The sequence below is a fragment of the Dromaius novaehollandiae genome, chromosome W (assembly GCF_036370855.1).
Source record: "Dromaius novaehollandiae isolate bDroNov1 chromosome W, bDroNov1.hap1, whole genome shotgun sequence".
NCBI classification, from domain to species: Eukaryota; Metazoa; Chordata; class Aves; order Casuariiformes; family Dromaiidae; genus Dromaius; species Dromaius novaehollandiae.
In genome coordinates this window covers 27397526-27423991 of record NC_088130.1, presented here as the reverse complement: position 1 = coordinate 27423991, position 26466 = coordinate 27397526, and the positions used below count along the sequence as shown (strand labels likewise).

The following is a 26466-nucleotide window of genomic DNA, read 5'->3' as shown; positions in this document are numbered from 1 at the left end:
ACCGTGGGACACTGCGCGGTGCCCAGGGGGACCTGGCAGACATCAGCACGTGCCAGCCTCGCTTGTGTCCGTGCCACGCGTCTGCCTGCCTGGCAGCCCTTGCCCGGGAGAAGCCCGCACCTGAGAAGACGACGGAAATGCGCCTGTGGGCAAGGCCCTGAACCGAAGCTGGAAAAATGATGGCTGCAGCGCTCTGCTCTAGCATGTCCCAGCAGGGAAGGCTGGTGGCCTTCAAGGCACAGAGGGGGGCTGGGAGCTGCGAGCGAGCCTTGCGCTTTCCACTGACGAGGGCGCCTCGAGGCTTCGTGAGGGCCCTCGTTAAACCCACGGTCTCTTCCTCCGTGAGGAAGGCTGGCACATCACTACTTTCCGCTGAGCAGTTGCTGGGGTTATTGGCGGCGTGAGGTGGGTGACGGGGCCGCACTCGTAACGGCACGCCAGGGCTGCGGGGCTGCAGTAAGGTGTGCTGGCACCGCAGGGCAGCCCGTGACGTAAAGCTCGCATTGCAAACCAGAACCAGCAAGCCTGGTTACTAACGTAACTGCGTGTTTCGCTGTACTTTAATGCTTCTGTGTAAGTGGTCTGCACTTACTTACCGAAATTTACTGCAGAGTATGCAGGCATGTTTTACTAACTCCTGGGACCAGGGATTACATACTCTTTTGTTATTTATCTGTTTACTACCATCTTCTTGCAAAATTAAAGTTTCAGGCAACATCCTCTAGCTCAGGCCTACAAAGCGCAGTAGATTTATGCCTGCTAGGAGGAAACACGGACTCCCCCATTATTAATATGTAAAACATGGAGAAGAAGTCACAGCTGAATGATGAACTATTTTGGTGGACCATGCGTGCTTAAATCCCAGCCTTGATCTCTTAAACTATCAAGTCTGCCATAAATATTTGATGATGAACAAGCTCATAAAAAGAAAATGCAGAATATGAATAGAGGGAGAGCAAATGTGTGATTCAATTTTTAATTACCATCACCTCACTCTAAAGTCAAGTTCATCTTCTGTAAGAGACAGAAAATAACAAAGAAGTTTCTCTCTTACTGTAGCCTGCTTTCAAAGATCAGCATCACATCTGTTTAGGTTTTGAAGGAAAAGAAAAATCATGATGGAAACAAAAGAACCAGGACACAAGAACTAAGGTAGAACAGTCTGGTTTTATTACCTTATGTAATCAAGAGCTTTTCTTTCCCCTTTTCTTTTCCTTCTCTCTTTTCCTTTCTTGCTTTTTTTTTTTCTTTCTTTTTTTTTTTTTTTTTTTTTTTACAACATACATTAAGTTGTGAATCAGATGTTAGGGGGAACATGGAAATGAAGGGAAACTGGTGACATCACAATATTTTACAACTTTACAACAAATGAGAATCCGAATCTGTTGTATCTACCAGTGTCTAGCAAGGGTGAAAAGCAAAGGCACACGTAGGTTTATGAGCCCCTCACACTGAAGGGTGGAGGGGAACGGGGGCTGGGGAAGGACTAAACCGGAAGACCCACTGAGTACAAAATGAGCGTTTCAAGGTCAGCCCAGTGACCGGCGTGCTGTGTATTACAAAGGCAGATCGCTGTACAAGCTGTTGCAGTGATTATTCATTTCTGCATGTTGACAGAATGCTTTGCTGCGTAATAGCAACGGGCTCTGCACATTTGGTACTCGAGGGGTTCGGCGCTCGGTAAAAAGGTTTTGCAAGTTGGCTCTTACAAAAAAAAAAAAAAATTACCTTGCTACCTACTATTTTCAAAGGGTTTTTTTGTTTGTTTTTATTAAAAACAGCAACATTGCTTTGGATACAGATCTATCTATTCCAGTCTGCATAGTTCACTACGGGTGAACAAATCTGTTTCATAAAAGAAGCCATGATGAAATGAAAGAACATGCAAGCACCCTTGTTACACACTTTGGTCTAGACCATCCAGACTTTCTATATACCATCTACAAGCTACCGGACTTGAGATCTTTCTTTTCAGTCATTCAGAAACAAAACCGAAACCCTGAAAAACAAATGAAGTATAAAATTAAAAAAAAAAATTGAAACAAAACAACCACCTTACTCGAACATACTGTCCAGTAGATATATATATAAAAAAAAAGCTCAGAAACAAACCCCCTCATTTTTCTACAGTATGTTGACACAGTTATTATAACAGATTAAAAACAAATCTAGCTTTGTGCATAAACTCGAAAACCGGAAAAGAACTTACACACCTGCACGCGCACACAGACACCCCCTCTGCGCACGCACACACACACACGCACGCTAGCTACATGCACAGCCACACCTAAGAAAAAAAGGGGAAAAAAAAGTCATTTCCCCCAAAGAAGTGTATGCAGCATCCTTCCGGCCGGCTGTCGGGCAGCAGGGAGCCGCAGCAGGAGCCCGCCTGCCTGCTCCAGCTGCCCGAGCCCTGTGCCCGTGTCCAGCCAGGGGACCGGGGGCCGCGGGTGCACGTCGCCGCTCTGCTGCCCAGGGACACCCACCGCCCCGCGGCCGTGCCGTGAGGGGGCAGAGCGAGGCGGGAAGGCAGAACCGGCACCCAGGGCGCAGCGCCTCCGCGGCGACGCGGCTCGCGGGGGGGCTTGAGGGAAGAATTGGCACGACTAGAAAGTCAAACTGAATCGGAGGGTACGGCACTAGCCTGATTTCTTGAGGGACATGGTGTGATCACAATAACCACTACATTCTTCAAATTGAATGTCTTTACTCCAATTCTTGAGGGGGCTTGGAGGAGGGAGGATCAATAAATATTTGCGTTATTCAAAGGGGAAAAGAAAAAGGTTTTACATACTACAGCTCACAATTATACACAACTGAGGGTGTAAGGCACAAATTTACATGTGGAAGAAAACAGGCTATTCACAGATATATTCCCACGAAAAACCCGTGTGATAAGACCATAATTTATGCATGGTAACAGCCGGCATATTAACTAGTTCACACCGTTTGTGGATTTTGTTTGCCGTCTCACATGCAAGGTGAAATGAGATGGCACATCACAAGCTGGTGCCTTCACAGAAAGTATTAGCTACTGACAAAGCCATGTTGATAGCAATGGTGCACAAACGTGCGGCTTTTAAGAGTTTCTCTTGCAGTTGCGTTAGAAGTTATGAACTTGGGGGATTTGTTTGGTGCTGTCTTAGGTCAGAGGCCCAGCCAGCGCATTAACTGAGAGACTTAAATAAATATTCCCCTTTTTTTTCAGCTAATCAGACAGCCCAAACACAAAGTTCAGAATTCCAGCTCCATCTTATTTAACTCAGTGAATTTATTGGAAAAATAAAAGAGTTTTAATTACTCCAGTTAATGGATTTCACGTTAAATAGGTATAACTTTCAATGTACTTCTCTGAAGAGCTGCTCATAGGATGATATGCAGAAGTCATTTCCTTAGGAAAAACAAAAGTTGAACAATAAATAATAGGAGTTACTTGCGTTAACAGTCACATGTTATTCATTAAAAGAGAAGAGTAGCAGAAATCTACGACATAGTTTGCCCAACATGGCATTTAACTGCTATAACCAAATGGCTGTAACACTGATGGGCATTTCACAGTACCTGCACATAGTAAACTTCTGCCATTGTTAAGAAGTCAGAGTTAGCTTTATCAATGGATTCTGTATTTTTTTTTGTATTTTCTTGTTTTTTTGTTTTTAATTGTTTGTTTTGCTTTTCAGAGCACTCTTTCCCAGTTCAGGAATGCACTGTGCAGTTGGGGGGGGTGAAATGTCACAGTCATCTTTCACCTGTGTGCTTTTGGCTCAATGTTTGTGATGGAGAGTTAGTCTTTTGAGCAAAGAACTGGCGGGTTGTGGGGGCGAGTCCTGCAATTGCAAACCTCTAACCACGGATCATATGGCTCGGGTTTAAAAAAATATTCCACTTTTCCCAGAGAGCAGAATCAACACATCCTCAGCTTAGCACAACCATCTTCTCAGAGGTGTGAGCGATACAGTTGCAGAACACTGGCTTTCAAGGGCAACCTCTGCTTAATTGCTGTTCTCCCCCCCCACACCCCACTGTGATTATGTACATGCATCATTGGGCTTCATGGATGTGGAGAGCGGGGCAAAGGAAGGTTTGGGAGGTACGTCTGGCTTTAGCGAGGGCGTACGTTTCAACCCCGACCTCGTCAGCGAGTTGTATGCAGTGAGACTAGGCTGTCTAGATACAGTCACGGCCTGTGCCTGAGCAGCGTGGACTTGTATAGAGTCCACTCGCTGCGGGGCAGGCGGGGGGTTGTCGCCCCTGCCGAAGCTCTGATTTCGGGAGAGATGGGACGAATTAGAGGAGTTAGTATTATTTCTTTTGAGAGTCGACGTCTGGTGACTTCTCGTGAGCGAGTTCGTAGGGTAGTTTCTCTTGTAGTCCACACTGTAAGCAGAGGAGTGCATTTCCAGCCGCTTGCTCAGCCCACTCTGAGACAGAGAGGTGCTTGGGGGCCCCAGGGAAGCTTCCCGTTGGGGTACTTTTGGTGGCATGCTGTCGAGATTTTCCACCAGGTTAACCCCATGGTTCGGGCTTTTGCTACTGAGATGGTCCTTGATGGTTTTGTACTCAAGGGTGGCGTTCTGGTCCTCCACAGCCATCTGAGCCACATCACTCATTTTCGGCTGATCAACATATTCGTGCTGGTAGCCTTGCTGGGAAATGGGCAGGACCACCACACTGGGAATGTGGCTAGGAGAAGCCCTGAGTGGCAGGTCAGTCGGGATCACAGGTGAGGCCATTGGGGGAATATCTTTTGTGCAGGCGTTGATGAGGTTCTGGTTTCTTTCCCATTCCCTGCTGCCACGGTTGGGCTTCCTCTTCTGTTGCAGGGTTGGAGTAGACTCAGGGGTTGGCAGGGCGGCCAAGTCCAGATGGTGTTGGTCGGCTTTGATTAACATTTTGGCAGTGCTGCCTGGAGTAGCCAGTTTGCCATTGTGCATCAGAGGTGTGAGGATAGCTTCAGGCTTTGGCTCCTTGGACTGAGCATCTCCAAAGAGGCCACTGAGCTTGGTAACACTGCTCATGGAGCCGCGGCGGGAGTGGGTCAGCTCCTTCTCCTTCCTCTGCACAACAGCCACGTCTCTGCGGCGATGGTCACAGATGCAGTACACTATGATTCCCGAAAAGATGGCCCCCATGACAAAAGCAAGAATAACTGCAATGGCCAACAGGGTGACCGGCACCAGCTGATCATGACCCTTCAGATAACTCTCACGAATCACTCCTGCAATAAACAGCACACAGTGGTTAAACAAGCCAAGGACAGGGAAACGCTACTTATCATTAGCTGCTCCATTCAAAGGCAGCACCTGGGAGATTCATTTGCATTTTGCAAGGTGATTTTTTTATAAGCTTGCCCAAATTTAGAGACTTACTGTACCTCCCAGAGAGGTCTCACATGAGCAGCACTGGGCTTTCACTGCAGCATTCAGATCTAGTGTTGCACACTACAACATTGAGGAGGGGAGGGAAAAATCACTCACAGAAGCTGCAATCAGTTTGAAGCCCCAGGCCTGGGCAAATTCCCCCTGACTTCAAGAGGGTCAGGGCTATTATTTCTTCTCCTCTGCTGTACTGCTCATTCCTCCACCCCCTCCATCTGATCTCTCCCCTCAGCTAATATAATCTAATCTTTACTACTGTTAATCGTTCACATTGAAAAAAATCAAGGAGACAGAAGCTCTACAACTATCAGAAAAGAGCATCCCACGTTGTTTCAGGCTTCTTTCTCTCCTCGTCAGTCTGTTACCATTGTCATGTGTTTTAAAAGTCAGTGTCACATGCCTGAGCTTCAGGAGGATGCCTGAATAACTACCAAAGAGAGAGGACAGTGCTGAAACATATTGCACCTTCTAGATTTCAGTTGTCTTTGCTAGTTTAGTTTTAAAAGCTCTCTCTTGTTCTGGATAGGTGAACAGGTTGACCTCTGTGCTGAAGCTTATGCTTTTTCAGCTGAAAGCTCTGACCATGAGGGGCTCATTTTGTGGCCCCATGCTGAGTTCAGAGATTACTGTATAGTCTTACTTGGCCCTGCTAGCATTCACTATTAGAGAAGGCATCTTTGGCAGAGTACATCTCTGCAATGTGAAGTCTCTAACAGAGCATTAATCAACACCCTGAATTTCTGAAGAAAGTTGTTTTTCTGACATAGTTATGCACTAAGCCAGCAGCGTTAATGAAATATGAGTGCAGAGCATCTAGTTTGCTTTTTTCATTTCTGTTTTTGTTCTTCTGTTCTGCTGAACGGAGAGCAGTCAGTGCCTGACAAGGAGCTGAAGGAGTGTCTGCTCCACTCTCTTCTCCAGAGAGTGTGCAAATGCAAGGGCATTAAAAGCCCCACAAGCTCGGAAGAAATGTAGACCATGTTCTTATTACAGGAGAGACAGCAAGACAGAAAATGTACCTCAAAGGCCCTCTTGAGACTTTGGGAAGATACAAATCTTTCATGTCATAAATCAGCTCTTTCTGGAATAATGTCTTTTTATGTATTTGGCAGACAAGGTATTAGTGGCCCGGAATTAAAACCAAATGCAAAATACTCCTCAGCAAACTATGTTAAAAGACCATTGAAAAGTTGCCACTGGCTTACAGAAACCTGGGATAAGTATTCTGTCTAGATACAGTATTGCTTCTATAGCATATTTTTCTGTCTCTATGTAATTATAGCATTTTGGTGGACAAGTGATATTTGCATACAGCATAGGAACTTTATATTTAAAAGCAGAACAGCTTTTGAAATCGTAATCCCCTGCTTGTGACATCACAGCTGGTTGCCATGGAAATTATTGTGCAGTGACAAATAGAGGATTATGATTTCACAAGGAGAAAAAATAGCAAGAGCAGATGACCCCTTAAGAAACTAAGATCCTGCATTCATATAAAAGTCTTAACAGCAAAAGAGTAACGGGAAGAAAATAAACCTCAGAAAACAATATATGAGTAGAACAAATCTTCAAATTAAATGATTCTGTGGGTATCCTTCTTTAAAGCCTAGCAGCTTTTTAAGAGGCAGATTTTTCTATTCTTTGCCTTGAGCACTTAACACAAGGCAGCAGAATCCAGCCCTGTAATTTAAATCCACAGACAATGTTGCTTTATATAGACAAGAAGCACGGTCTAGTGATTAAAGCACAATTAGTAGGAACTGCATTTCACTGCATAGGCTTGGTCTCCTATGGCCCTAGGGCAGCTGATATTTACATGCCTGACTCTCCAGCATTTTGAGACCAAATTTATTCACGCTTGTAAAACTGTCTGCAGCCATTAGCTGGAGAATCAGAAATTGAAAATCTTGAATGGATGGCTGGGATGGTCAGGGAAATCTTAAGTCTTGTCCAGAAATGCCTTGCTGGGCATGAAGTTAAGGAAAGCTTCAACTTACAGAGCCTAACTTCATGTGCATAAACCTCTCAGAGAAATGCCACTTTCAGCACTTAAGTCCAATGGTTTTTGAATAACAAAGACTTTCGAAATCCCTGCCCTATGCCCACCTAATTGTGGAAATACTTACAGTCCTTAAGGATCTCTGTATCTGGAAGCATGTACAAGCTATCCATGGCCCAAGAGGACGGACAGGACTTCTCCTAGCTTATGTATTTTTCCATTTTAGTCATCATTTGCAGATGTGGCACAGAGGTAGAAAACAGCAGCCTTGTGTTCAAAAAGCCACTCTGCCTAGTTTTGCAGAGGAACTTGGAACCCATATGACCTAAGGTATGGGAATGTTGCTCTAATCCCCACATGGGATGAAAGCTAAGTGCCCAGTCACTGAGAGAGAGGTTTCTCTCTTTCTTTTCTACTTCTTTCTAGGAAGGGATTACAGCAGAATAGGCAGTATGCACTCAGGAAGCTCACCCAACCTACTTGGAGCTCAGTGTTAAACTAATATGCATGGATGGATGTTCCATTCCTCACGCTTTCTACTGGCTAAGTGAGGTTGAGGTTGTTCTCCCTGCTCAGCTTTGAACCTTAGGCCAAGTCCTAGTCTACGGATGGTAGCATGTAAAACGCAAGCCAGCATCACTACAAGCAAAAACAACATGAGACCTTGCAATCAGTTTTACATTACCAATGGACTGACTTATTCAAACTTGCATTACAAAATTACCACACAATGCAGACTGAGTGATCATGTGTATTCAACACAAGGGTAGCTGAAATTATGTAGCTCATCCTGCACATGTTTTATGAACAGAAATTTATGAGGGCCTTCAAACAGCCTGACTCCAGCTAGTTCCTCTTGAGCCCAAAACTTCCTGAAGTGCATGATGTTTTCTATAACATATAATAGATTAAAGGATATATAACATTAGTGGCTTTGCTCTAGGCAAGGGAATCCTCCCTGGACACAATGTCAGGCTAATTAGATAATTTATTTTTATCATGGATTACATCCAAGTGTCTTTACTTATGTAAGCAATCCCAACAACTTTAATTTAAATCAAATGATGTAAGATGGGCAAGATTTGATCCTGCATTAATAATGTTTATGGAGCAGATAAAATGAAGTAATGAAAAAGTATGAGGAATGTTCAACAACCTACTATCAAGACCATAGTGGGGGAAAAATCTAATGTGAAATAGGCTGACAATCACAGTTGATGTCAATCAACATCCAAAATTGTTAGCATTGTTAGTAATTGCCTTCACAGACTAGGATGAATAAGCGAGTGTGTGATCCCAATTATGCCCCCAAAATGTGCCAGTTTGGAAGCAAACAAACAGTGTTTGTGTCGCTTTACAACCTGCACTGTGTGTGCTTCTACATATCCTGCAGTTCGCAAAGAAAAAGTGCAGTCGCCTAGGCTCAGTCCAGCATCATTCATTAGCATTCATTATTCAAAGAACTAAAATAAATGGAAAAACTCATGGGAAAAATGTAGACCCAACCTTTTTAAAAGTCAAATAAAGTACAAATTATTCAGACCCCCAGCTTTGAGGAACATCTGTTATTGAAAAGTCTTATTGCTATATGTTTTCTGACATCTTTCTTACACATTATAAATTGGAAAACTGACTGGGCTGGCTGCATAAAATGGTATTGAACCAAACCGTAAAATATGATTGATATAGATATTGTTATGATATTTTTATCATGAACAATAAAACAATTATTCTGAATAAAACAATTCTACTTTTATAATATTCTGTTTAGCACTTTGCTCTTTGCAACTTGTTCTTTCCAAATGTGAAAATACATAACATTTGATTTTATGTGGTTTGGATTTTTCATATATGCTCTTCACTATTTTCTGTAGTTTATGGAGACATATCACCATAGATAATAACCTGCAGTCTCTGGAAATGGATCTTGTTTACAGAATTACCTGTATGAACACTACACTTGGGAACAGTCTAGTAGTAACAGTCATAGTAAAACTCAACAAGCTTCAAAGACAAATGAGGTTAAAACTTTGCACCTGCGAGGATCCGACCTTATATGTAGCTAATGCCACAAACATGCTGACACTTATATATCTCCTTGAAGTTTTCTAGTTAAGTCCAGCTCTGTCCGTTGCAAATCACAGCTGGGCTTACTACTCCGTGGTCTTCTCACATGTGATGTACTACTATCTCTGGCTACCAAAAGAGCCAGGCTAGTCACCTGATATCCTCCACTTTTCATGGCTGTTCTGCTTCTCACAGATGACCTGATCCATCCTCCTGTTCCACCGACTTCCGGTAATGCTATCCCAGGTCCTTTTTTCTGCATCTCCAAACATCCTCATTCATTTTCTTAGACTGTATGCCCTGTATTGTCACAGTCTGGAACATGCAAAATCCTCTCTTCTTACTCAACTAATGAGAGAGAAGACCTGACATGGCATTGTATTATTCTGCTGTATATGACTCATTCTTTCTTCTGGCAGAACTTGTCAGTAAGGTACGGACAAGTACCTTGGTTGAGAGGACATTAAGAAAAATGTTTTCAAACCTTCAAAGTGTTTCAGTTCTGTCATGAGTTAATGCTTGGATAAATCAAAGACCAGAATATTGATCTAGCTTGTTCACTAAGGATAGCTGGGGAAAAAGCAAGGAGATGTTCAATTTTATGTCAATAATGCATATACTTTTTCTGAAGTTCTGCAACAAGATGAGAAGCAGACTTACTTACTGAATGTGGGTGAAGATAAAAGAGAAAAGAAAAGAACAGGGGTGATACAATGGTATAGATTAACTGTAGACTAGATAATCATAAGGAGGAAGGAGATGAGGTTTCTCCTCTTGAGCAACTAACAAAGGTATTCAAAATGGTTAGGACTCTACCTATATACCTGTTTAAAAGCAGTATGACAAGATTTGCTCTGCGCTGAAGGTATTATTGTATGAAAATGCTGATGAAGCTATTCTGGGTATCTTCTGCTACATCTAATTCTAATAGGAAAGAACTGTTGAGGGCAGAAATGTAATTAGGATGAAATAATCACAAAGGAAAGAATACATAGCACGAGCATAACAGAATAAGGATAACGGATGTCAGAACAGCAAACTTCAATAAAGGAGGACAAAAAATGAGAGACACCAAGACTGGAGCATTTACTGCTTTCCCTGTTTCACTTCAGCAAAAATCTCCACTCTTACCTGTGATCAGAAATGTAACAAAATTGGGCAATGGAGCGCTGACCAGCATAAGAAAAGTAGCATGAATATTTAGATTATGTTGATGTTTCAAAGTGTCTAATGGAATTCACCCCAGACTACATGAGGAACGAGCCAAAGCAAGCTCTAGACTCTGGAATATCTGGGAGAATGCTGGAGGAAGTACGAGAATCAAGAGTTCTGGAAAAGGACAAACATATTATCTGTCTTTGAGCTGGGCCAAAGGGAGGACCTAGCAAATGACAGACCTGTCAGTCTAATTTTTAGAGTGAGAATGACATTAGAACAAATGATTAAACAATCAATTTTATGAGCATCTAAAGGATAATAAAGTGATTATAAAAAAAGCCAAAGTAAAATTGCCAAGAATAAATTACACTAAACCAGCCAAACTTCCTTCCTGAACAAGATAAATGGCCTACTTTTTAAGGGGAAACATCATTAATGATGACACACTTTGACTTCTGAAAGGCTTTGACTCATTTTCTCAGAAGCAAATGATAGTGGCCCAAAACCTGCTGAAAAGTTGCAGTTGAAAAGTATTGATCAAAGGTCTACCTGGAAAGAGATTTGCAGTAAAGTGCCCTTCACATGTTCCCTGCATTAGACAAAAGAAAATCTGAGGAATCCTTGTTAACCTGTGCTTAAGGGTTTTGATTCTGCTGAAGCTGGTACAAACTTCCACAGGAGTGTAATCAGCACCAGATGGTGCACGTATGACTAAACAAAGAACCAAAATCATAACTTTGAACAAGGACTAAGCAGCATTATAAAATGGAAAGGTTCCATATGGATATTTATTTACTCTTGGATCACTAGCTTCCTTATTTCTGTTTTGGATGAATGTGCCTGTCTCAGGAGAACAACAATTAACACGCATCTGCAGAAAGGGACCTCGTGTCCAGAGATCCAACAAAAGAGCTATATCCTTTTTAGCACATGCAATATAAAGAGAAATCTCCCATGTCGAAGCCTAAATTTCTTTGTCTCAACTGTGATCAAGGATAGAGATGGCAAAATATCAAGAAAAGCCCCACAGTCACATTCTTCTAAATCTAGGTTCTGGTGTATGCTTTACAGTGAACACAAATTGAAATTCCAGCTTATAACCCTCACAACTGCTTGAAGAACAAAAACAAACGACTCTCCTTCCTGGTTTGAATAGCTTAATGTGAGGTTGTTTTAGTAATACAATAGGCCAGATGCTGCTCTCTTTTACAACCAAGCTAAAGTTGGTGAGAATAACAAGAGCAGGCCAGAGAGCAATATCTGGTCCCATTACTGCAAGTTTCTGTGTGTACCTATCACCAAATATAATGGTTTTTGTTTGAGTACTACAGTTAGCTACAGGGTGGATACAAAGACACCTCTGTTCTGGAAATGGCTGATGGCCTCAGGAGGTGCACCCTCGACACTAAGATGACCACATGCCACATGCATCAAGACCACCCTGTGATCATTTCTGCAATAAGCTGTCCTACTCTAGTTTTCCGAAGTCATCTGCAACAGACGGTGCAGTAATAATCCAAAATGGTAGCACAAAAAAAAATCCAAGCATAGTAGGTGGGAAATGAAAAATGTTTTGGCAGGGAAGTAGGGGGAAAGACTACTATGGAATAAGATAATATTTATGCCTAAACCACACATAATAGCAGTCAGGGAGTGAGTGCCATTGCTCACTTAAACTTCACCTCTCTAGCTAAATAGGAATCAGCCCACTCCTATCTCCAACAACTACAAAAATCACTTGGGACTTTCCACAAAACAAGTCAGAGTTCCGCAAGGCCTCATAGTTTCTTTGTTATTGTTGTTTAAGGGGAAAACCTTGCAGTTCATTTCTTTTTTCAGAGCAAGCTTTTCTGTCTCATGTACGTCTCTCTCTCCTTAGACTTGGGATAACTGAGAATGCTGGTATAAACTCATTATGAATGGAGGTTTTTACAGGCTTCAGAATATCTTTTTTAAATACCACTGAATACGTTTTCAACATGTGTCTCCAGGTGTTAGAACTGTGTTTACACGCAGTCTCATGCTGATAAGAGACTCTTTCAACCTGGAAAATCCCTTCAGGTATTACCAAGCTTTCTTCTTCCTTTTTAACCAAGAGTTGGAATGGGGAAAAAAAAAAAAAAAAAGAAAGGAAGTTAGACTGGACACACAGATTTAAAGATTTAAAGTGACGGCAAATTCAGGAATAAGCAGAGTCTCCCATGCATTTCTGAGACCTTATCTCATTGCTTTTCTTCAAACAGTAATTTCAAGGTCTTCATGCAAAACAACTGCATTAGAATCCAATGATTTGATGTTTGACACTTCACTGGAACTTCTACTTTGCTGAAACAAGCAAGCAACCCATCTCCTTCATCTTCCTCCTGGCTAGCAGGAGCTTGTTCTGCTGGTTCAGTGCAATTCTCCCTGCTAACTATTTTTCTGGACTCTCTTTTCAGTTAGAAAAAACACCATCTCAAAAACTCACTGTTAAAACTGCTGGCAAATGCTTCCTCCCCACCCCCTTTAACAGCTGTACTGTTGATTTGTAAAGGTCTGCAAATGTAAGTTTTGTGTGACTATGTTGAGAGGGGAGAGCGATCATCTCCAAAAAAATTCCTCCATAAGACTCTCGAAGGCAACTGCCCAAGCCAATAGTCTGAGATACCCAGCAACAGAAAAAGAGGGTGCATGTGTTTGAAGAGAAGAATGAATTTAGTACAGAAGTAGTATTAAGTTACAAGAGGCCCAGGGATGAGGAGGAAGTGTATTTTAAAAATATGAAAAGAAAAATCAATATATAACATGTCTGAAATAACACGTAACAAAGCCTGAAAAGGATGTAAGCAATCAGATCAGCCATAAAGGCCACTGTCAGGGTTTTCTGGCCCTTCATCAGACTGATTCCAGAAGCAATCACTTAAGGATGGGTTCATCGATTGATTCCTGAAGGTGCTATTACTTCTCCTCTGAACTGGTCCAAATTACATTACCTCTCCCCATTCTCGATGAATGACTATAAACACGACTCTCCATTAACAAAGAGGGTTGCAACTTAAGCAAGGATGAGATCAACACGTGGCTTTGCTCACAATGGGAAGACTTCATTCTTGTGTTTCTTATAAGCCAGATAGGTTAAGCAAGATAGCTTAAAGAAATGACACCACTGTGTCCATATGAGATGACATATGAACCTCAAAGTAACTTGCTCAAAAGTGATTTCAGTGTCCTGTTCTTAGTTCAATAATGGGCATGCAATCTAATTTTTCTGCATGTCACGGTGGCCTTACATACCTATACTATGGTCACACTTGTGAATTCTGAGAGACTAGAAAGAAGCAGCTCTCTTCCAAAAGGTTCTTCCATGCTCAGACAACCCATACCCTGCCTTAATATGAGAGGGAGGCAGACCTGAAAAAAACTGCAAGTAAGCTTGCAGAGCTTTTAAATAATGCTTGATATCTGTAAGCAGCATCTTTGTAAATAAACCAATTTAGTAAATTTGCAGGTATGAGAGGTTTGAGATACACAACTTCCTGGATTTATTATATAACAATAAGAGAGATTATAGTCCTGCAGCCAGCCCAATTTAATTTGTCCCAGTGGCTAGACTCAAGGCCAGCTCCTGCACTAGAAAGTGCTTGACAACCTTTCTCCCACTGGTAGGTGGTACTCAGTGGCTGTTCATTTTGAACTTTCCTGATTTGAATACTTTCTGTCACCTCTCACCCTTTCCCAGTGAGCAATGATAATTTTAGATGTCTGTGTGTGATGGACAATAGGCAGATGCAGCAGGTCCCTTATAAAAAGTAAAACACAGGCATTTGCAGTAGTTAAAATGAGATGTATAAAATCCAAATGTCAAGGAAAATTAATTCTTTTGTAGCTCGTCTCAGCAGAGGCAAACTTTATGCTGCTTTGCATCTTAAAATACAAGTTTCCTTTAAAGTCTGCTGCATTTCCTCTGGTGACGTAAAAGAATCTCAGTACACATTTTAGGACCTTTCTACTCTGCCTAGGATGAGCTTAAACATATCCAGCTGCTCTTTATTAGTTTACTTCAGGGGATCTTTCACAGCTGGGTTAAACCAGATTTACATATGTTTTGTTGAATATGCATGATTTCAGGGCACCAGAGAAGTTGTTGTAGCCTGTAATGTGAATCTCTCATCTCTGCAGTTCCCATTTCACTGCATGGAGCTCCTCTGATGGCACAGAACAAATGGTGTATTTTTTTTTTCTAGTGTGGGCATTATGTATTCTGGGCAGCCCAGTGCCTTTCTGGAAGCAGTTTTTATGTACAGCATCAGGGAAAGCAAAGCTGTCACTGAGAAATTCCGTGGCTTTCCGTCTCTTTTCTTACAGCCCGTTTTGAACTATGGCCTCTCTGCACAAGAGGGAAAAGTCAAGTTTGCTGAATGTCAACATAAGCAGCTCTGCTTAGCAGACTAAAACTCAAGGCAGCCTTATGGAAGAAGTGGGGCTAATTTTCAAACATTATGTATACGGCCAAAAACCACAAATTATTTAATCAGCTCCAACCTTCTTTAAAGATACAAAAATGGAAATGCTAGTTTTAAGCTACTTGTGTAACTGAACACGTCATAGTTGAACTAACAAAAGAGCCATCTATTAAACATCTAGGACATTTAAATAATAAGACTGTGCCCTATATATCCTATTCCCCGAGGTCCTTGGAAAGAATTATTAAGCTGTCAAACAACTACGTGACCAAGCCAACAATGTTTACTCATTTACATAGACCTTCCTTCTTTGCGATGGTCCTCCTGCCCACTGTTGGGCCGCTGGTGCATGTTGGGAATATTGCTGTACTGCGTGTTAGCTCTGCTCTTATAAAGAGGAAAGAATCAAATCAGTTCGGTCATTCAAATCCCAGCGCTGTATATGCTGTGACAGAAAATGAACACTGTGGATTAATTCATTTCTGCAATACTCATGAACATTGCAAGTTCAGTCAGAAGACCTGGATTTAAGAATTAAAACATGTTCCCAGGGTTCAGTAAAAGACAGGACTGCTTCTTGTAGAAATACTTGGAGTGCTGGGGCTGTAGGTAGAAAGAAGCTTATACATATCTGATATTAGGTTTATTGTTTTTCTCCGTCTTGTGGTCCTATAGCCTCATCTGCCTTTGAGTACATCAGTGACCAAGGAATTGCTACGAGTCTGAAGCAGTGGCCACAACAGGCAGCAAGAACATTTCTACCTCTAGTCCTTTTTCTGTTTCCAGTATCTCCCTGCGGGACTTCTTGTCCTAGTGCTCCTATCATCTCTCTCTCACATAATTTTCTATCTCCGGTGGTGGCTTCTTTCATGCATTCTCTCTTTTGTCTGTCAAATTTATAGTCCTCTGCATTTTTTTTACCTACTTTCTTCCTCTTGTATGCAGTGCGTGCATATTTATACTTTGATCATGTAATTTAGTTGATGCTTCTTGTTTGCACACATTTTTAAATATGTTGGAGGGCTTACACTGGCCCACCTGCTTCTCTGCATGAGGCAAAATTGTAACACTGTCTCAGGTGACATACTATGGGATGCAGGTACCTGACCAAGCTCCAAGAGTGTTAGCCTGGAGCCAACAGCAATCTAGCTACAGCAGTGTGTACAAACCGAATTCTTCTTCAACATACATTCAGAGCTCGTCCAGTGGCAGGCCAGGCAGCTGTACCTGCAGCTTTGCTTTATAAGGCATCGCACGGACTGCAGTGTTTCTGGAATACAACTGCCCCAGTCTTCCACTCAATTCTGATACTGGTTCAATCTCCCCTTTTTGGATTTACTGTGGTGTTTGATCATCTTCTGCTTGTGCTCTTTATTAAGCCAGTATTTTCCCCTACTGCAGGTGAGCCAAGCAGCCTGCATAACCAGTTAATCAACATGAAGGTAGATGTTGTAACACAGAATCTTAACTGGCTCTTTTCATATCTGTAGACTAGTTCTCAAGATACATTTACTGATCTACAGATAGACAAATTTCTACATGCGAGATTAAAGCCTCACTTCCTTTCCTGGCATTGGGGCCTTAACAAATTGTAACACAATCTCTTTTCTCTCAGTGATACATTCTTTCTAAATACAGTGCAGGTGGGACCAAAACTTTTGCAGGGAAGCATATTTGGTGTTATTGAGTTGTCTTGCCAAGAGTAAGTAGCGATAAACTATTGTCTTTGCAGGTCTTGATGCTGGATAATTGAAAGTACTTGCTGATGTGGCATTATTTAGTTCAGTGGGTGAGAACTTCACACTGAGGTATACAAATCCCCCTAGGGTCCACTGGGTATGGAAAATTAATTAGTCTTACTGGATGAGTGCCTAGGGGCATTGCCTCTGGCTTGGCCATATTTAGACAAAAAGCATATAAAGCGTGGTAGGACTGTAAGACCTCTTTAAGGCACTGAATAGAGACTAGTGTTTTATAGCAATAAAGCAGGATGTTATCTGCAAAAAAAGAGCAATGTTCTTTATGTTCTTTATTATGAGCTGTGATCGCCTAAACCGCTGGGCAGGCTCTGTGGTGAGTGCAAGGGGTTCAATGGAGAAAGGACACAGAAGAGGGGACAGAGGGCACCCTTGCTCTGTGCCCTTGTTTGAGAGCATCTGATTGGGAGCCATTCAGCAACGAATACACATGACGAATTGTTGAACTGTTTGATGGAAGCTATAAACTGATGGCAGAAATTAAATTTCTCCAGTGGTAACCACAGGCTCAGAGAAACTACCAACTGCCTATTCTGCATCAAGCGACAAGACCACTTTTGTTAGCTTCTTTAATGCAGTCAGTGGTGCTCACTCTTTACCCAGCATTATAACTTCTGCTTCACTCACCCAGATCAGCTAGCCAGACTGATGAGTTTGAATTGCTAAGCAGAGGGAGGGAGACAGGTAGCTTGCTCAATTTTTTCCTATAATTTCTTACAAAATACATTCATTATATTAACTGATGTGAATGACTCTGTTCTAGATTGGGTTTGGTCTTTTTTTTTTTTTTTTCAGGATTACAATTATGCTTGCTTCCAAACAGGAACTCAGTGAAGTTTTCTGATTTTAAGAATAAGGAAACACTTGTAAAATATGTGCTTCTCAAAAGACTTTTGGAGTTATTTTATTGAGGGCTTGGGTGTGCTGCCATTTGGGAGGCATTTCTCTGCACTCTTAAATTCACTGTCTGAGCTGGTACTGTTTGCATTTAGTAATTGCAGAACTTCAGGCTCTCCAAAAAATCCCTCTGTTTCTTCCTATGAGAACATGATGGTGAATAACAGTATCTTTGTAGGGCTTTAAAAATGTGCCTATTTTTCCTTTTTTTTTTTTAAAAAAACAGCTGTTCTTTTATTTTCTATCACAATTGTGGGTAAGATGGGACAGAGCATTAACAAGATGGCATATTACTGGCAGCATGCAGCTGGTGTTATTTTCCAATTTAAAAAAAACCTTCTTGGGCATATGAAAGAGCTGTCTAGTTTATGCCCAGTTGTGTCAATGTTATCAAGTTGCAACTTCATCTGAAATCTTATTTCCTAGAAAATACTAATCCTTGGCTGTTATGGGAAGAGTTATAACTTGATATCCATGGCTAACCATTTTGGCAGACATGGGAGGCTGAAATGGGTCTGGAGGCTATCTGTTGGGACTGTTTCAGAGTATCGTGGATATTCTTTCCTGCCAACATAAAGTTACTGATGAACGTGCTATACGGTGCCATTTCAAAATGTTTGCTGAATTGTATAGCTTTGCCAGAAATGTGCCTTAATATTCCCTAAGCAACTTCTCTATAAACTGCCCTAGCTCTCCTAAAGTCAATGGAGCTGTTAAAACTTGCTTCAGCAGAGACTCTGACCTATCTGAACTGCCGGGGCAGAGAGAGCTGTTGGATGGTTAATGCACGTAGCAGTCATAGCACTAATGTGCAATGAGCATAGAATTGTTCAGGTATTTACTTGCCAAACTCTGACAAGTCTTTTCTGGGTATGGGCAGACTGATGTTTTTCAAAAACTTACAACTTGGCCAAATTCAGCTTGTTTTCCCCTCACAAGGATGTCAGAAGAATGCACGTTCTTGATACAATGATAAAGTTGCAGTTATCTGCTCCAAAACTTCTCCATAAAATCCACTGATGACTTTTTGTAACATAACAACAACATATCTTTTCCCTACCCTCTTTCTCAGACACTGTCATAGAAAATCTCAGTACACATGATTAAAATCTAGCAAAAGTCACAGCAATAGAAACTGAGGTCCAGAGACTAGAGTGTCTCATTAAATGACTACCACAGAGCTCAAAGTAACACATACCTAACCACCTTGCTAAACTAAGGATATTCGTAGGAAAGACTACTTTCCAAAAGGAATGACATTTTTTATCTGTGTTTAATGTTAAATAAAATTAAGATGGCAAAATCTAAATTATGCCCTCTCAATTTTTTAATTAACTGCATGCTGTTAATCAGTAAGCACCAGTCCATCCTGACATGAAAGAACTAAGCTTGCCTTTTTTACAGTCTTAAAGAGAACTAAGTACAAAAAGTAAGAGTCAGGATCCTAGGCAGAGAATGGGATATTGATACTGTTCACTCAAGGCTTATCTATATGAAAAGAACCTAAGTGGTATTTTGTACAGAGGCATGCAATTAATAAACAGTCCATAGATCATACCAGAAGTACTCTGAACCAGGACAGTCAACATTTACGTTGTCATGAAATTACTACAGGACATCTTCCCCATTAATTAATACACTTATTGAATCTAGGCGCATCCTATATAAGAAAAATGAATTATTCAAATATCTTCAATTTAACAGTGTATTGACATTTTAATTATACACTGGTATTAAATTAATACCAAAAGGCGCTTTAAGACTCCTTCAACTCTACGATTTTCTGCTATTAAATCCCTTCAAATTTCATAGCTGTTTCAGAAATCCTTTATTTAAAAGACTAAGTTCTTTTCTGCCAATTCAGCATCTTTGTGTTGCACAAAGTTTCCCTATATTGACTATAAATGCCATAAAAATGGAACTTGGTGTTACTTAACATCCTGCCCACCAATTATTCCCCACTATTTCCCAACAGAGTAGTGGCCCTGTGGGGCCAGCGTACCCTACAGTGAATTCCCAGCTCTTGAGAAATATATCAGCATGACACGGGTCAGCCCAGAGCGGGGGGCACTCTGTGCTCCTCCGCGGGGCTGTCCTCCCAGGGTGACTGAGGATGAATGCAGCTGAGAATCGCATCCAGCAGACAATAGCGCTAATGCCCTGAACTCTGAGCAGCTGCCTTGACAAATTAGAGGTGGCCTCTTTTATTCAAAAAAGTAGATCAAGGTCCTGGGGCAATGACAGTTTTTCCCTGTTTGAGAAAGGCAGGCCTCTATTTCTCATTCCAGTCTGTAAATGGATAGCCTGACTTTAAATCTACGCAGGTGGACAATTACAGGTCAAGGATACCTGCTGTTTCCCGCAGCCACATCTGACATTTGATGAGCTTTATTTTAAAATTTACCCTTCTTATACTTGTAGGATCCAGTAATTTGGAGATATACTCACAAAGAAAAGCTCTGTCAATAATTTTCATAACTAGGAGTCGCACACCGAGACAACATCTTCCATTATCAATGCTCTTTTTTTGGTACTAAATAAATGATAGGTCTCTTGCCTCTTGATTCAAGCCTTGCTATTCATGGCTCCACTTCTGCTAGCTATACCTGAAATCCGTTGCTTCTTACAGCTCACTGCCAGTGGAGTGCAGAAACACTTTCATTTCTGAAAATTTTAAGTTAGCTCCAGTGATGACGTGTAGGCATTTGTTTATGTGAGTGGGAGAGGCAGTTGGTGTGTTTTGGAATAAACCCCCTTCATTATCTTGTTTTCCTGATCCTTGACCATCTCTCATCGTGGAAAGTGCTCCTTACAATTTCAAAGGATCTTACGGAAAATCTGTGAGTAAATGAGCTGAGGACTTTTATTTAAGGCTTGAAATGAAAATGAGCCACAGAGAAGACACACTAAACCACTGCCTTGTATTCTATTACAATCCATCTTTGGATTAAAACTGGTTTAAGGATACGGCCCTGCCCATGGATTTGGTTTCTGTTATCTTTTCTGCATGCCTAGCATTAGCCTCTTCTTTGTCTCTTCATTCTTGTTCCCATACAAACTTAAAAAAACATACTGAAAACAGGTTTGAAGAAAGTCTGTTGTCAGAAACATTCTTCCAGCAGCCATCATCTTTCATCAGTTTTGTATACAATTTCCATTTTTAATAATTAGCACCTAGTTTTCTATTGCTGCTGCTTAAGCTTGGATATGCAATCTGAGATAATTAGCTGTCTCTAGCTCTGTGAACAGACAGCTTGTACATGCAAGACAGACAGAACAGAGGAAGGATCAGTATACATTTCTCCGGACAAGTCTGTCACGTTAGTCCTGACTGCACAGCCCCCTTTTATATGTCACAGGATACCTGCAATTCCAGCACAGCGAGCTCATTGGCCTTCTGACACCTTTGCTAGTTATTAGCCTGGTCTTGTCACACAGATATCTGACTACTATAAACTCTACTGAGAAATCTGGTCCCATTTAACTGTTAACAATGTTTTTCTGGTGCTCATCTGACATCGAGCCAAATAGGTATCCCGCAGCAGAGGAGCCTGGCATGCCATGATTGGTTTCTGAGACATCCTATTCCTGGACAAATTGCTCATTAGAGCCATTCTAGATAAATATGGGGTGGTTTTTAACAGAAAAAATTTTAGCATTCCACTTAAGGAGCTACTGTACATGACAAACATAAATAAGGTCCCCTCTATAAATAGGGATGTTTACAATAATCTAAGAACATTTTCAGAAAAAAATCTATAGGGCTTTGTTTAGCACAGACTCATCCAACCAACCTCTGTTTAAATCCTATGGGAAAAGGTTTTAATCTAGATGTGGATCTATAAAAGTTTAAATGGACTAAGTCTTGCACCACTTTATATCACGTACATGAAATCCTTTTGTGGAGCATTACAGCTCCGAGTAATCAACTCTCTCACTTCAAATTTCAGACAAATGCTACAGAATCATAGATAGTAAGGACTAATTCCACCATTCCCTTTCTTACGCCACTCTTTTAACTAGAACGTTGGCAAAATACTTAAAAGCATAGAAAGTGGAGGATCAGGTCTGATCTGTCTTCACTGTTTCCTCGGCACTTTAGAGGGCTAGTGAACTGCAAAGTTCAGTTTTGTTTGTGTGGACAATGGTTTGAGACATGGGAGAGGGCAGCAACAACAGCATGTGCCTTTGTGTAACTTCCTCCAAGCACATATGCTTTGAGCTTACAGCTTTTCCCTGGCCCTATCGACGCAAAACTGACTACAGTGCAGCTCCTTCTTTGATTAGCCTAACACATTTTTTTAGGATCTGTCAGTTACTTGAGATTGCCAGAACTATGACAGGAATCAAATACAGAACACTTGCCTCGCCTTGAAAATCCAACCCTTCCCCTCAGACCTGCAAACACTTACTCAAGAGATAGTCTTGATGAATTTTGTGCCACTTCAAATGCCCTTCTGAATTATTATAAAATGCCAGCAGGATAATAATGACTTTTCCCTGCTTCCTCTGATAAAACATGTTTGGAATCTTTTAGGTCTTTTTAGGTGTATGTTTAGCATATAACAACATTTTGCGTAAAAATATGCTCTGCAAATGGACTTCCTGGTGCAGAACTCAGCCCTCCCGTGATGAACACCAGTTGTTTACTTAATGCAAAAAGAGTCTGCAGCTTTGCTTTACCATGGAATTTTTTCTCTCATTTCATCTCTATTTGTAAAGTATCTTGTTAAATCAGCACTTTACACTCTTTATCATAACGGTACCTGAAATTTCACGTAATTCTGTCTCACTGGAGCTGAATCTGCCCTAACATTTGCAAACTCTCCAGAGACAAGCATTGTCAGCACTTGGCAAACCTTTCAAGCAGTGATAATCACAGTAAAAATTAATAACACTGCCACTTGTGTACAATAAAAAACATTTTCTGGAGCCAGATTTTGAAACGAACAGCCCTTGGGCTCCCCAATAACAGTCCTCTCCATACACATGAGCTGAATATTGCTAATGATGCCTATGAATTCTGTATCAGAGGAAGGGCTGCTGTTGTTAACAGAAGAGTAAAAGAAGATTCCACCAGACACAGTAGCTGTAGTAGCATTCTTGACATCCAAATACACCAGCAACTGTAAACTCTATAAACTGTGTGCATCACGTCCCGTTTCCAATCAGCTTTCTACCTTCGTTAAGTGGATATCGACAAAAGGCTTGTTAAAGAAAGGAGAGACCACATTGTAATCTTTGCTTACATGAGTGCTGAGACAAGAAAGATGACAAGTATTAAGCCTGCTGAGAATAACCCTGCACTTTCACCTTTCAGTGCCCAGCTAAACCATCTCCATCTGAATACTACAGAATAGAAATTGTAGCAGAACCAAGACACCCTAAGCCACATTTGCAACAAATTTATCAACACTGTGACTAAGGGGTAGGCTCCAGACATCTAGGGAGTGAGTGAGAAAACCGAACAGTTGGCTATGTTTGTGCTAATGAATCCAGGGCTTGAAAAGCATCAGGCATTTCTAAAGAAAAGCAGGACGGATAGGAGACAGTAGAGAAGGGCCAGCAGGGTAATGCGGGGGCAAGGCCAGTTACTCCTGAAGAAAATCGCTCCATTTTCTTCATACAGGCCTCTCCGACAGCTGCGTGTAGGTACTGCCCGCTTCGTTAGTAGGACTACGCTACGGAGACAGAGCGCCAGGGTGCTGTTCAGAGTGCACAGGGTAAAGCCTTGGAAGGTTCCGCGCGGGGAGCTCCTCGTTCCCGGGGGAGGGACACTAAGTACAATGGCAGCAGAAGGGGAGGTTAGACTCGGCAAGGTGAGGACAACCGCTTGGACAAAGGTGAGAAACACGCAATTAAATTAATGCTAAAAACACAGCAAGAAAGAAAACAAAACATAAACATACTCTGGAACATGGGGCTTTTTGGTTTTTTGTTTTTTTTGTGGAGGAGATGGAGAGGAAGAGGAAAAGGAGGGTGCAGTTTGCCCAATCAGAGCTGATTTTTCATTCTGCAATACAAAGGGCGGATTCCTTAATGGCCAAAATGAAAATGCCAGCGGGATGGCAACACATAGTTACCACTCTATGGGTTGCACTGCACATTTTCATCTTGGCAAGAAATGTGATGTAGCTCAGAAACAACAATCCCAGAGTATATTTAGCTACGAAAGCTGTGGCACACAAATGTCACATTCCCATGAGTCAACCCTTTTAAAGAACCCCCCTCTTCACACCCCCACAGATATTCCCCAAGATGCCTGCACTGAATTAAAAGTGAAGCATATGGATGGATGTGACATCACCAAAGCACCCATGTCACAGAAAAGAAAGCAGCAAGTGGATTCTGTACAATTAGTACGATCAGTGAGAAGTCGTTTGTGAGTGCAGGAAAAGAAAGAAAACACTGTCCAAAGGATTAAACACAACCAATGAAGAATACCACAAAGCACTTTGCAAAATAAAGAGAAAATGTTAAAAAAAAAAAAAAGTTTTTTTTTTCTTTGTGAATGTGTGAGGGTAAAAGAAATCACAGCAAAAGTGAAAACAAAATCCTCATGAAAGGATAGTAAGCTTAACATTTTCTGATTTAATTTTGCATAAGAACTCTTTCCTTTGCCCTTTTAAAGCAACAAATCAATAGTAATTTTGGAGCCGACCGGCTCTGACTGGGCAAGGCAAGGAATAACAGCACACAAGTAGATGGTAATGGTAAACAACCATGCGGTCACCTCTGCCGCCATTGTTTTGATTGTGTGTAGACTGCTTCCAGCTTTGTCAATATTCATAATTAGGCACCAAAGAATGCATGATATTTAAATGACCCTGTCAAGTGCTAATAAGGCTCTTTGGTAGTCACCACTCCCTGGGGAGGGAACTATTCAATGTAAGCCACCTCATCAGTCAGTGTATTGAAGCGAAAATGATTAGAATCCAACAGCTATACATTTATTAATATTTTCACTGCATGCTCCTCTGAAAGCTGCTACTGGCATACAAGATGCTTTTAAGAGGTAGCCTTCCATCTATTAAGCACTGCTTTGCAAAAGATTTGTGAAGTATGGAACCACACACAACAAATAGTGCCATTAAAATGCATAAATATCTCTGCATTTCTCTAGAGTACGTTAAGGGCCAGATCTTCCACTACTGGCGATTTCTGACACAGCTCCGCGACTGATGTCAGCAGAAGAACTGGGCTCAAGGATCTTGCCCTTCCTTCCTCACCAAGTCTGCTTAATGACATCCCCTGCTCTCAGCTGGAGGAGAGAAAGACACCACCATCTTTTGGAACACAGAACACTGCACTTTCTAAGAAATGTCCTCTCATCTCAAGCATTTTGAATACCAGGTGTTACCAAGAGATTGGACAGAAAAAAAATGCTTATTTTTCTGCTGCCAGCATTGTCACTGATGTATTTCTCAGAGTAAAGAGGAGTGATAGGTAAACCACATGCCATCTTTAGAAGGGCATACGAGTTTTTTTGCCTTTCCTTCTCTACATACATAATACGCAGAAATTGCTTTTTCTGAACTGCCCATCTGAAGCTGAGGAGTAATGGCTGAAGAATAGGGTTCAAATTTAAAAAAATAAGGTTGGTATCTCAAATTAGGCTTAAGTAGGAACCAGGAATCTGAGCTTTTCCCTTCAACACCCTCAGTCTCTTACCACCTACGTTATGGTTTTGAGCTTGGGTATTGCAACTGCCTGAAATTCTGCTTCTGCGCAAGCTCAGCAGCCCAGTGGTCTTCAGAGTGCTGAGGAGCCTGTGCTTAACTCACATCTAAGCTTGATCATGTTCTAGAAATTTACTGGTTTTGCCCCATAGTTTTCGCAGTTACCTCCAAATAAGTCTAAAGGATCAAGCTCTGAAAAATATATTGGAACAGTAGCCACTTCTAAATCCCAGCTGAAGGAAGAGGAGGAAATGGCAGTTTCTTCCCCCCCTCCCTTTTTTTTCTACAGGAAGGGCTAATTGCTGGAAGGTGGGAAACACAAGTTCACATCCACTGCCTGAGGGAATTCAAACCTTTGTATCCCATTTCCTGCCACCAAGCCTAAAAGCTAGGGCTTCTAGAGTAATTGTCACCATGGCCTCTTAGGAAATATTACTGGATCTCCTGCCCAATTTGACCAGTCTCCTCAGCTGGAAAAATGCTTCAGGCTCCAGCCCTGCAGCGCCAGCCAGGTGATAAACATTGCCTTCATGGCTGGGAACTGTGATGATTCTTTGCAGTCAATCCTGGAGAGTCCAGTGAGAAATCCAGGATATTCACAGGACCGTGGGAGGCACTGTGCGGCTGGAGCAGTTGTGAATTCCAGGCACTATGAATTCATAGTCTGGATCCAGACTGCTGTCAGCTGTTTGTGCAGCTCTGCTAAAAGCTGTTCTGCAATGTTAATATGCTTATTACTCTCTGCTTAAAGTCTCCACAGCACATGTAGAGAATTCAGAGATTCAGTGGGTCAAAGAGACAGGAAGGAGCATGATTTAGTAACCTAGTAGCTTGGGCAGACAACTCAGAGCAAGAGTCCGGCATACTAGTAGCTTCTCTAAGAACAGCTGATGCTTTTATCTAATGACTTTTCCATGTAAAATGCATGAACAATAGAGACTGGAATCCACATTTCAATTAATATTTTAAGTGTTTTATATGATAGCAGCGAGGACTGAAGCCCATGTGTGTTCTCACCCGTGGTGCATGCCCTAACCACTCGGCAAGCGAGTTTTGCTTATAAACATCCTCCTTCTGGCCCACTGCGTA

The 26466-nt window shown here is 41.6% G+C and overlaps 1 protein-coding gene across 6 annotated transcripts in view; it reads right to left on the bottom strand.

Annotated features, from left to right (window-relative positions):
- Positions 1-1148: 1148 nt before the first annotated feature.
- The window catches only part of LOC112985817 (semaphorin-6A), a 118365-nt gene continuing 93047 nt past the window's right edge, over positions 1149-26466 (bottom strand). For all 6 annotated transcript variants that reach the window (XM_064500542.1, XM_064500543.1, XM_064500544.1 and 3 more), the window contains one exon: positions 1149-5218. In XM_064500542.1, the coding sequence (XP_064356612.1) occupies positions 4029-5218 (1190 nt within the window). In that variant the 3' untranslated portion in view covers positions 1149-4028. The remainder of the gene's footprint in view (positions 5219-26466) is intronic.